The sequence below is a fragment of the Mastigoproctus giganteus genome, chromosome 6 (genome assembly GCF_048544385.1).
Source record: "Mastigoproctus giganteus isolate SK-2022 chromosome 6, ASM4854438v1, whole genome shotgun sequence".
In the NCBI taxonomy this organism is placed as follows: domain Eukaryota; kingdom Metazoa; phylum Arthropoda; class Arachnida; order Uropygi; family Thelyphonidae; genus Mastigoproctus; species Mastigoproctus giganteus.
Window position 1 is genome coordinate 94,059,737 of NC_143580.1, and position 13,581 is coordinate 94,073,317.

The 13,581-nt window shown below is 36.8% G+C and overlaps 1 protein-coding gene across 1 annotated transcript in view; it reads right to left on the minus strand.

The window, feature by feature from the left end:
* Window positions 1-13,581, minus strand: part of LOC150084465 (cell adhesion molecule Dscam1-like) — a 421,339-nt gene that overhangs the window by 281,456 nt on the left and 126,302 nt on the right. The window contains exon 4 of the mRNA XM_090376247.1: window positions 9,386-9,532. Coding sequence (XP_090232373.1) covers window positions 9,386-9,532 — 147 coding nt within the window. The remainder of the gene's footprint in view (window positions 1-9,385; window positions 9,533-13,581) is intronic.

A 13,581-nucleotide genomic window follows, 5' to 3' on the forward strand; every position in this document is an offset into this window, starting at 1 on the left:
ATTAAGTACTGTAAGTTAACAAGGACTGTTAGTGAAACAGTATAGTGATTAATTAATGAAAAACAGAGATAGCACTAGAAGGAACTTGATAGATAAATTATCTCTTAAGTAAATTATATATATATAGTAACAGAGTTTAATTAATTCAAGAAGGTTATTGTAAAATGCAAGAGAAACGAAAGATAAGTAATAGATTAAATTGTTGTTCAAATGATTATAATATGTTAGAAGGATAATAAAGTTTATAGTGAGAATCTTGAATGTTCTAAGGATAGATAATGGAATATAGTGTTTGTATTAAAGAAAAATTGTTGGTCCAACTGAAAGACTAATAACAAATAGAGACTTTAGGAAAGTTAAGATTGGTCTTCAGTGTATTGTAACAGAATGGCGAGAACACAGAGTATAATGATGAAAATAGCATATTGATTGTTAATATAAGAATAATATATGCAAGGTATCCTTGACTTAACCTTGTATGCATATTATATGTTTTTTTATTCAATTGTATATTATGTTGTATAAATATAAGTGTAAATAAACTTTGTCATGTTATATATTAATGTGTGTGTTGTTTGTAATTCCTGAACACTCAGCCTTTCCGATTATACACAATTGAGAAGTTCCCACGAATCTGGAATTCTCCTAGGAAGTAAAGTCAGATGTGTACGTGGGGGTGTAAGGAATAGAGGTCTATAGTTATAAGGGAACAGAACAAATAAGAAATATTTAATAAAGCATTATTATCATACATATTCAAAATAAACTTCAAAGAAGAGTAATGACATATTTACAAACACATATATATATATAAATTAAGGACCTTCATTGCCACCCCACACAAATCCTTTCGCCTTCATTCCCTGCTCCGGAAATTGCGAAAACATGGGGGGAAGAAATCAGCAGTAAGCAGAAGTAATGTGCCTCCAAAGCAAGTCAAGGCCAGTCTTAGTAAAGAAACCTTTGTCAGCCGAGCAGATCAGAATCGTGATGCAGTTATTGGTTCTAATGCTAACCCACTAGGTATTAAAATCGTGCAACGTAGAGGAAAGGAGGTCTAAACCATCCAGCATATTTATAAGTCGTCTATCCCCGGAAACAATGGTGGAACAAATTGAAACCCTTCTGAAGCAGCTAGACATACCCGGTACCCCCACCATCAGGGTTCCCACCAGGCAGCCAAGCTATGCCTCTTTCCGGATCAAGATCAACGATCCCAATATAGAAAGGCATCTAAACACAGATATCTGGCCTGCAGGTCTCCTGGTGATGCGATCTTTCTGCGACCATAATGTGCAGGCAGGGGTACATGCTATCTCGAGACCAGAGGTGGACAGGGTGCATCTCTCTGCATAGCTAGGTAGCAAACCAGACTGTACCTTTCAATCTGATGAAAGAAGAACAGCCACTGTGCTGACTAAATCCTGCAATCATCTCGTCAAGTGTGATAACCAGATACAAGTGCACATTACAAGTAGGATGGGTCCTAGTGCTTCACCCTGCTCAAGAGGAATCCACCTCCAATCAGCCACCATCCTCAGGGAAAGGAACCCTAGAAACTTAAGCTAGATCAAGCCAGTCAACGATAAACATGTGAAATTCTTCATGCAGAACATCAGGAGCCTGAAGAACAAGCTCAGTGCCCTGAGCTTGTTCTAAGTGCGGATTATGACTTTATCCTTATTGAAACCTGGCTTCGGGATGAAATGGACATATCGCCACCAACATCGGTTATCAATCTATTCTGGAGAACAAGAAAGATAGGAAAGGAGGGGGGGAGTCTTAATCTGCCAAAGGCAACAGTTCCCTCTGATCAAAGCTTGTGCATACTCTGGTAACGATTTTGAGGCTGCATTAGGCTACTATCTAGGCGATGGACTACAGTTGCTAGTATGTGCAGTTTACTTACCTCCACCGGTTGCAGACCAATGCATTACTAATTTTTCTTCTTGGCTACTGACCTCTATCAAGTGCAACCAGAAAGTAATAATTCTCGGAGACTTCACCCTGCCCCTGACAGCTGCATCAAAGCTCCTCAATCAGTTAATTTCGGATCTGTCGAGTCTCAACATCCATTGCATCTGTGTTCCCCCCCCCCCCGCCTCTCATGGAGAAGCCACATTACAGAGAATCTTTTCCAGCCATGGTAGCGTTGAAGCTGTAATCAGTTCTAATTCGGCATTTCCCTCCGACCACAGGCCAATTGAAGCTTCTCTCATCCTGTTGAAAGAATGCTATAACCAACCAAACCAATCGAACTCGATTGAAAAAAAACAGGAAAGCTGTATATGATCCAAAATACCTAAAAATTGAAACAGCAATGGATCTCTATAGGCGCTACCTCTGGCGAACTCTCAGTGTAATCGATATAGAGGAAGCTGCGTTTTGGCTTCAGAAATGGTTGTCTTTCATTGCTAGAGTGGCCAAGTCAAGAGTTTCCGTCATCTGCCCACACTCGAAGCCGTGGTGATCCAGCATCCTTATGCACCAGTTTAAAGAAAACAACGGCTACATGCCGAATTCAAGAGATCACCCACAGAAAGTTCATACTCAGCGTAGTCAATAACCAGATACAGTTTCCAGAAAACCAAGAAGCAGGCTATAAACTCGTTCATGGAGAAGAGGACAGCGTGTGGCCAGCGATCCTCGTCGGCCAATCACATCCGGTCAGCAGAATCGTTAGACCTGGCCGAATGGTGCGATCATGTAACCCGGTTCGTCAAAACAGACAGTGCAGGTGCGGATTCCCCCTGGAACAGTGCACACTACGACATAACTAATCTCACTAACGTGACAATTGGCGAAGAGGAGCTAATCAAAGCCATCAATGTCCTGTCCAATAAGAAATCAATGGGAAGTGACTCTATTCCCACCTTTTGCCTTAAAGCTGCCTCCTACTTCATCAGCGATGAGCTGACAAAGTTGTTTAACAGAATTTTACAACAGGGAGTCATCCCAATTCCAAAGGTGCAAAATCCGACCTCTGCTGCTGATTATAGGCCTATTTCAATCTCCTCCTTTTCTCAAATGCCTGGAGAAGTGCTTGTTTAAAGTGGTTGCCAATCAGATCCTTTCCGAGACCTCAGTTGTTGTTGTTGTTTGGTTTTTTAGGAGCATTAGCAACTAAGGCCATATTGCTCCGGGGATATGCGGTGATCATTCCTTGACCTTTTCGTATCCTCTGTATTTGGTGGTCACGGGCTCGAACCCCGGTCTAATCAAGAAGCGTGTTCTACGCACTACTGCTCCTCTCCACCTGGCTACGGAGGCGCCTAAAGAGACCTCAGCATACACATTACGCGCTCTCACAAAGATCGCCGATAACATGCATACAGGCTCTGAATTTGAAAACCCTTCAAGCCTGGGAGCAAGGCTATGTTATGCATTCTGTTTTTCTTGATCTGAAAGCGGCCTTTGGCTCAGTGCAAGTTAAGCCACTTATGTGCCTCCTGGAGAGGTACTACGGTTACACGGGTAATGTCTCGAAGTTCCTCAGAAATTTGCTGACCAAGAGGTGCCTTTCCTTCCAGCAAGGGAATAACTGCATCACAAAACAGGTGGAAGTCGGTAAACCGCAAGGTGAATCGTTGTCGGCACTGCTTTTTTAGCGATATTTATTCCGCTAATGAATGAAATATCTGAGTTTATTGCCTACACCGACGACATTGTATGCTACCTCTCAAGCCCATCTAACACCTCACCAGACCAGGCAGAGAAATTATCGAATTCTATCATCCTGAACAAATATCTCTCCTCTTTCTGTGAGTACGCTACCTATTTTGGGCTTAAAATAAACCCTGAAAAATCCAAATATATCATCTTCTCACCTAGAGTACAAGCAGACCTCAATCCAGCAGCCTCTCTGCAGCCCTCCATTGCGGGGCATGTTCTCGTCGCCACTCATTCCGTAAAACTCTTAGGAGTGGTAATGGACGAAAATCTAACGTATAAGGAACAAATCTAGCAACTGCGTTCAAGAGCATTACGGGCTTTCTGGGGTATGAAACTTGATTTCTGTAGAGCGCACAACAAGGAAACAGTCAGAAAATTTCCCCTCTACTGTTTAGTTCTATCATCAGTTATGGTATTCAAGTTTGGTCGGCTGCTCCTATATCAAGCCTGAAGATACTCTGGTGTCTGGAATTCTGGGTTCTGAAGTGGGCCAACAAGTGGGCTCACCTATCAAAATCACAGCCCCGCGTAAATCTGAAATAGACCCCGGCCCAGCACCTGGCATATGCGAGGAAGCTCACAATGGCCCTTAATCTGTGCTCGGCTGCTCTTGACTTCGTTAATATCTGGGAAATCGTAGGATGGAAAATCCCTGGTAGATCCTCAGAAACCGTCCAGTGCTCTGTTCTAACCTGCAGAAGCTCTCGACCTTCAAGCGGCACTTTCCGAACAGCATCATCGGCGCGCTGAACTCCGCAAACATTGATTTGGATGTGTGGTCCAGAGATTCTGTCTACAGAGAAGAAAAGCGCAAATCCATAATGAAGTGCAGTCAGCATTTCTGCAATTGTCAGCGGAATAACTCCCATTGAAAGTCTCCAGACTGCCTCAATGTGTTTCAGCTTGTATATAATAACTATAAAATCCATGTACTGTAATGGAATATAAGCTCTGTATAATCAATCTATTATAATAACTATAAAATACGTTTATTGCAATATTAGCTGTGTATATTGCACTACGTATTCGCTGTGTACCCACGTAGTTTTGTATATACTGAATGTAATGTGTCCAGTTAATTGTAAGATTCCTCTGGTTGCCTGTAGCGGGAATCGTGTCCTACATTTCTATGAATAAATAATTTTATTATTATTATCATATTCTTGTCAAAATGGATAAGTGTAAACTCCTCTGCGGGCATGCCAGAGTTTAAACAGAACTTAATAACATAAAATTCTAATATCTATATTTATTATAATTATTTTTATTAGAAATTAATTAAAAATACACGCTAACACAGTAGAGAGCTGTTTACAAACAATGCAACAAGTATTAATTATAAAAAATGTGCCTTCATTCCGAGTGTCTCGGATGGATATAAACGGCCTTACTGGCAAGTTGCACGTTCTCCTATGCTTACTGCAAATTACCATTTCAGAAATGCAGCACAAGTTAAACAGCATGCAGTGAATACTTGCACCGGTGGCACACTAGTTATTTTCTAGTATTAGTAATGGCCGCATGGTGCAAGAAAGCCTATGGCTCATGCTGCACCAGCCAAAAAAAAAAAAAAAAAAAACGAATAAAACAATGATAAAAAAATAATAATAAATAAATAATAATAATTAATAAAAGAAAAGGAAATTAAACCTATCATCCTATGCCCTTCCCTGACCCGAAGGTACTATCCAGATGACCTTTGAATTTAGGTTGAATTTACTTATCTCCTACAAGGGTGCAGAGGATATTTGCGACTAACTTTGAGAAGGCTTCCCACATACTATTCGTAGAATCAGCAAAACGTTTGTGTCCACTGGAGCTGTAGTTGATACCCCACGCAGCGGTTGTCAAAGACGGCCACTGTTCGAAACATTTACAAAATCCACTAAGGCCTGAAACAGATTTGTCGTATACGACAGCAAGGGCAATTGTAGCTGAGGAATTACGCTTGTGCCGTAATATCACATACAAATTCTTCATTCACTCTATAAAAGACGATAAAATGAATCGTGTGAAGTGGTAAGAATTTTTCTTTTAAATACAAAACACTGACGTAACATTGCCTTCTTAGATGAGCAAAATTTACTTGTCTGTTAGAAAGTGTACCGACAAAAGTGTCATTTAGGGACTAGAAAACCCTCATTATGTAGATGAATTGAGGGCATCACCCAAGGTGAACGTTTAGTCCAGTGTTATTTGCAAGTAAGTGATTGGATCGTACTTCTAGGCAGACACAGTGAATGCTGATAATTACCTCAACATGTTGCAAGAAAATGCCGCTAATGAACGACCTCTGCATGTTTGCGCAGGAATATTTGAATCAGGACACCACTCCTTCACATTTTGCCGACACCGCCTGGACACCACTTTTGGACGTCGATGGATTATTGATAGTGCTGCATCTGGCTCCCAAGGTCGTCTGGCCTTGCTCCATGTGATTTTTGTTTGTGGGGTATGATCAAGGATAGGTATATGAGCAAAAACTCGTAATCTCAATGATTTAAAGGATAGACTTTCCATGTTATCGACAATATTCCGGATGAAATGTGCGCAGCTGTATTAAATGCCACAATCTAGCGATTTGAAAGGTGTATTGATGCTAATAGTTCACACATTGAGTGGCGACACTTTTTCTTATTCGAATTATATGTGCAATTGCGTATAAAAAGAATTACAGTTCATATTTTTTTTTTTTTTTTTTAGGAAACTAGCCACTGAAATCTCAGGAAACTAGGTGGCAGGACCTGCCAGAGTAAACTACAACAACTGGGTACCTGGTCTGCCTCCACGGGGCGAAGTGTGGGCAACGTCGGGCCTCAGCAGGGGTCTGCCGGCTAAATGGCCAGAAAAACACTGGTACACGACATCACACACCTCAAGATCTATATACTTTTAAATCTCTGGCCTTTACAGTGAACTGTATCACACCACAATGTAAACTACGCGGAGATGGGGGAAACCCCTGGTGCCTTTCCACCCTAAACACACTTTATTACAGTGGCAACATTCTTATAAATCATCCTATATATTCTTACATCGTGCCTTTTACACTTTTAAGTTTAGCTTTTGTCAAAAACATTCTTTAAAATGTTTTACTAAACAAACACTATTCTTATTGTTGATATGATAGAAATATCTTTATAAAATAAGCATTTCCCTCCTTCCATTTTGGTATGATCTGCCTGGAGGTGGAACTGAATCTAGTCGGAGCATATGAGGAAAAGAAAGTTAAGAGTGGTGAAATCCTCGGAGGACGTTAGGAATATTGTGACACCTAAGAATACATATTAACATAATTAATTTATCGAATGTTTCCTCGATAATTTTCGGAGGCAAGCAGTAATAAAATTAGCATCTATAAGAGAGGTACTGTATTCGTTAGATAGAGTACCTCTCTTAAAGATGTTCAGCTGGATTAAAATTCAGCTGAAGAGTCTTTTCAGCATTTCATTTTAGTACACTCTGTTATCTGTATCTACTGGAATAGCTAAGGTGTGTGTAGCGGATCCAGTTTCTGGATAGGGGCCACTTTTTAATAGAAATGGAAAAAAAAAAAAAAAAAAAAAAACTGCATGTGTATACGTGCTCTCGTAATGAAGCGTTGAAGTATTCTATATTTCATTTATGGTAATCCAAACAAGAAATGTTGACGAACTTGTATATCCTACAACTGTGAATCAGGCAAATGTACAGTCCGTATTGTAATAACATTACTTTTATGATTTATTATCATTAGCCATACGGCGCAAGGAAGCCCGAGGCTTATGCTGCACCTGCCAAAAAAAAAAAAAAAAAAAAAAAAAAAAAAAATATGAATTACCCAGAGAGAGAGAAGAGTCACCAAGAAAGATGATATTCAGCTCAGGACGCAGGGTGTGCCGAGCCCCTGTTGTTGTTCTGAACTATTTAGAATAAGTGCCTAGAAACTTAACACTTGGTAATATTAAAGTTTACTGAATGAAAGCTACGTATATTATAATTTTAAATATATCTTTTCAGAATATAGAGAAAAGTGAATATATTACGTAGGAAACATTAAATATATCCATTCATCATGAGGAAACGTATTATACATGAAAATTGGGTATATTCTATAGTCGGTTTACCTGTTTTGTGCGATAAGAACCTACAGTTCCTTGCCTCCTAAATAATTCATAGAATATTATAGAAATTTCAACCCAGAAAGATGTAACGGCTGTGTTCGGCAGACATGCGCCGTCGTCTAAGGAAAATGAGGTATTAATTCATAGTATGCAGGAAGAGAGAGAAATGCTACTTTAAAGGTAAGCTTGCAAAAGCCAAACTTAATTTGATGTTAAACGAATGAAGAAACAAGAAAAATTATGGGAAGAAAACCAATTCTTCCTTAACCACTCCACTATGAAGGTAAACGATTTACTCTGGTATATCCGGGAATTAAATTCCTAAGCTGAAAACGTCCCAAGAAAAGAAGCATAATTATTAACGATTGAGAACTGCTCAACAAATGGGAATGAAAGTCGCATATATTTTATTCCCCCCCCACTATAGCTAACTGAAGACGAATTTCGATCCCTCTTCCCCCCCACTATAGCTAACTGAAGACGAGGAATTTCGAAAGTCGCTCGTGCGCGACTATTAGCTTCCATTTTTCTTCATTTAATTTAATTTAATTTAATTTAATTAGGCAACCATAGAATGGAAGGTGCACTTTCCTTTCTTAAAAAATTTTTTATAGCCCATAACTTAGTTTTAAACCCATAATCCCTGTAAGTTATTAGAATTCTATAACCACTACGTATGTGGTAAAATTCTCCACCAGCTAAGCGGTGAGTGCTGAAAATTAAGCTAAGCTATACATACGTTTTATTTATAAAATAATAAAATTTTTATTTATTTTTTATTAATATTTATTTATAAAAGAATATATTTTATTATTAGTAGTAGTATGCAGGAAATTTAGTTTAAGTTAATTTCCTTTTTCTGTCTTTTGAATTTTCCTTGTGTTTAGTTTTTAAATATACCTTTATTACCTGACATTAATTCTGTAGTGTATTTTAATTTTAGTTAATAGATTTTTATATCGCATATTTCCGATAATATACGATGCATAGCTATAGGTTGGCTCCGGTTTCCATGGAAATTAGATTTCGTCTTTTCGGTTACTTTGTTTCTTGGTTATCAGGCTAACTTATTTAAGGGCTTGTCTTTGTTGATTCTGTCTTTATCAACTGCATTGGGATACCTCTGGTCGTTTTGCTGTTTTCGTAGAAATGCAAGGGTTTTAGGAATTTCCACATAGGCAACGCTTCCTTGAATAAGTTGTGTCACCTTGGCTAATGTCATTGTAGTTTCCATTAACTTTTTTTTTATTATTATGATTCTTCTTGTTTAAAGCTTTGCTGTTTCTGTTAATTAAGATTTCTCGTTCACATTATGTTGTGACAGTAGCGAATATGCCAATTTGTTATACACTGATAAGAGTATAATCAGGTGAAGGAAGGGAAAAGGAACAATTATTTATCAACCTCCCAGAATTCAATGTATTAAACAAAAAAATGTTAAAGTTGTTCTAAGAAAATAACATATTAGAGACACACAGAGATAATGGGAAGTTACTTTTCAGTTTAATTAAAACAACAAAAACTGAACTTTTGCTCTGAGATTTACATATTCTTTTCTTGCTTTTAAATTCTGTATGCTTGACTATTTTGAAATCAGAAGAGTTACTCACCTGTAACAAACAATTTGGAAAAATTAGAACTGGTTCTCTTTTCCTTAGAAAGCTTGTTTTCCGTATGACATCGGAAAGTGTACGCACTATCTCGTTCCAATACATCATGAATGTAGAGGTCACCGGTGTCTAGAATTCCGTACTTCCCTGGAGAGAATATCATTTTTATATAAAAAATATCTGGCAGCCAATCTAAGTGATCATATCAAAATTAGCAGCTATGTTATAGTAGAAGATCATTTTAAGTGATTTAGCTGAAATATTTCACTAATATATTAGATGACAACTTTGTAGTAAATACAGTTTTACGACTTGCTGTAATACTTGGTGTGACTGGTGTTTGGTGGAGTACCAAGCTGATTAAAATAAGATTGTTATTTGGTTTTTAGGAGCATTAGCAACTAAGGCCATAATGCTCCGGGGATATGCGGTGGTCATTCCCTGACCTTTCCGCACCCTCCGTATTTTGTGAGCACGGGCTCGAACCCCGGTCTAATCAAGAAGTGTGCTACGCACTGCTGCTCCTGCCCACGGAGGCACCATTAAAATAAGAATTTGGATAGCAAGAGTAAAATGAAAGTACAGCTCGGAAGATAAATCATTACTTAGTTAAAAGCGAAAAAAACTTTCTTTTTAATGTAAATCTAATTCTCCGAAGTCAGTAAAAGTTCTCCTCTTATAGAAATAAACTGCAAATTTGCAGCTCTCTCTAGTACGTTGGACTCTAAATTAAAGCTTATATAGGATCCTGTAATGATTGGACTTCAGTTCATCAGTAAATTTGGTAAAACAAAAATTGGAATCAGCATTTCTAATTCAGAAGGTTTCCATATGATCATATGTTGGGATTTTGTACCACACATCAAATAGTTCAAACTTCTTACAATGATTATCTAGTGGTTAACTTATAAAAGCAAACTGTAGACTGTATTTAAAATATTTCGGTTAAGCACATTTTATATACAACGTTGGAAAGAGGTTTTCTGATAAGGAGATGAAACTTTTACTTGTTTTACATCAAGTAGCTTGTTGTTTGTTATTTGGTTTTTAGGAGCATTAGCAACTAAGGCCATATTGCTCCAGTATATGCGGTGGTCATTCCCTGACCTTTCCGCATCCTCCGTATTTGGTGGTGACGGGCTCGAACCCCGGTCTAATCAAGAAGCGCCTGCTACGCACTGCTGCTCCTTCTCACCTGGCTACGGAGGCGCCTCACATCAAGTAGCGCGCTTTCAAAACATTAATTAACTCATGGAGTCATTAATTCATAATTTTTTAATTTTTTGAAGACTAGACAGTTGTGCATGATCGAGTGTATACGGCCAGTAAGTAGCCCCTTTTCTTTCCACTACGTACTTTAAATATCCGACGAGTGATGTGACCTAACACGTTCCTTCTTAATATATGCGTTGAACAACTTTCTACAGTTATTTGTGCAAGGTAGAATGTGAAAAATAGGAAATGACTCAGAGTACTTCTTGAACAAGATGCTTTTAATATTTACTTAATTATTTTAATGATTGTTCGCTTCTTGGAATACGACTAATGCTTTTCACCGTTGCAATATTTCATCTGAACTTTTATTTTCTATATCCCTTGAAAAATATATGCATTTCCTTCTATGATAATATTTTTATACAAAACGAATTTCAAAATCATATACTTATGATAAAGCGTATGTGTATTTTTTTTTCCTTCCTTGACATGAAGTATATTTATGATCTCGAAGAGAGAGAAAAAACGAACAACTGATTTGCTGGAACAGAGCAATAACTGAAATTAATGTACCGAACTACGGTTTTTTTTTTTTTTTGCGGAGTGAACTGAAAGTGAAGTCCAGACATCACCTTTATTGATAACAGAGATCTTGAACAACGTACGTGCAGGTGAAGCTGGAGGAGAAAATGCGAGTTTGTTTCAGTGAAACTTTTGTTACAGAAGAGGAAGTTGAATGCACCGAAACACCTCGGCTACCCATTGCGAAAGAAATGATGAATACTGAGAAATAATTACGCATAGATAGATTTTTTTTTTTTGGATTACAATGCGGTTTCCCAAATAATTATTCATTTAGAGAAGAACATACAAGATTTAGTCGCATAAGGCTGCTAACAGTTAATAAACAAACAAATGTTTTCTTTAAAGCTTTAAGTTTCCATCGAACTTCTTAGGTCTCTTATTTATATTCATTTATGACAGAATGGAATGGATAGACTGTATTCCATTCTGTCATAAATGAAGACAGTCTGCATATGAAAAAACAGATATTGGTATTTTGAGGTCCAAGGTTTATGGAGAGAGAGAGAGAGAGAGAATTGGAATTTCTAAGGACATTCTCTGTAATTTAAAAATATTTTATAATTATATTACATTATGTAATATTATAGTAGATAAAATATATTATTTACTCTGAACTTATTACTACTATAAGTTAAAAACGATAACTGAGAAATATTATAAAAGAAATCTAAAACCATAAAGATGATGGAAAGTGAATATATCTTGTAGCATTTACGAATAAATAAATAAAAATAAGCGACACATTCAACCTTAACCAGAGAGGCCAATAAAGGTATTTATAGACTTATACAGATAGAGTATTTATAGACATGAATAGTGTGTTTATCTGGATAAAAGAAATACAAGTAGATTATTAATTTGCATTATGCTACTGTTTTAGTAAGTTATTAGTAACTTTTCAGTTCTTGAAAAGTTAAATATCCATCTTGAGCATTAGTGCAAAGTAAAGCTTCTTATGCAAATGCTTAGCGTAGGGTAATAACAAAATGGTTCGATTATTTAGGGGCAAAATTTGTTTTTTGTTATTTTTCTGTACTAAATGTTGGGTCATTAACTATCGTGGGTATTATTTCTCAACTGTCATATCAATTTCACATCTGTATCATGTTCATTTTAAAATTAAGGTTGTAAACTGTGGGTATTTACATACTTATCAGATTTTCATAACTCAAAAGGTGAACGGAGTCCAAAGACGTCTAATATCAAGTGATAATTCTAATCGTTCCTAAAATAATCCTTCTCCTTTTTTTAAGATTAACAGATAACACTATAAAATTACTATAAGTAGCATAAAATATAAAATTTTCTATAAAACCTGTACAGTAACTTTTTTATATTATTGAAAACCATTGTGCTTCGCTGTATAAAATATCTCTTCATAATAATGGTCTTATAAATACATTAAGAAAGAAAGTAGATGCCAGGCAATGAAAAAATGAGTGCATCATACTACTCACAATTGTATAATGTTTCTGAAATAGCCTCGTCTATTCTAAAGCTACCGGTTAACTAAAAGATTTACTTCTAAGAAAGCATTACCACTGCTGAATCGGTGTCAGTTTGAAGAATTATATAGAAAAATACATCAGTCAAATCGCTTTAGATCATCAATCAAGTGCCTGATACTACTTACGAATTCTGACAGGATATTAGTCACATAGGTAACAGCAGTATACAGGAAAAAGATTTATTTTATATGCATGGATTTATATTGATTTTTTCCAGGATTTGCTATGCAATATTAATAAATACACTTAGCTATACATTAAAATCTATATTCTCATGGGTACAGTGTTTATGGAGATTTTAAGTTTCTCTCAATATCGACTGCAATTTTTTTGCGCTTCAAATGCTTTAGGAAATTTATATTCGCCTGCAAATTCTGACAAGAACAGATTGAAATGTCTATGAAACAGGAGTACTTACACAAAATCATCTTAACTTTTCTTGGATTAATTTTTTATATGTTAGTATACATACTTCGCAATATTAAAAGTTAAATAGATAACTATTGGTAGTACAGAATGCGTATCTGAGGTTTGCGATCACTCGACGTAATTGAATAATTTTATTTCGAACAAAGGCAAGTAAGTGCATTGCAAGAAATATTAAACGCATTTTGTTTATTTTCATCCATCGGACTTTACGCTGTAAGGAAACTGCTGAAAAACGCCTTACTCTTACTTGGGTGACGGTTAGTGGTAGTGTAGAAAGAAAAAAGTGGTCGACACTGTGGCAGACCTGAAGACACCTGTTAGAAATAACTTGTTTAAGGTATCACCATAGTGAAATCGTATTAATGAAATATCGACACTGTACCCAATTATGCATGGGATAAATTTTCTTAGCAACGGATCAGATAAACGTTCTTCCTTCGATGAACAATAATTATTAAC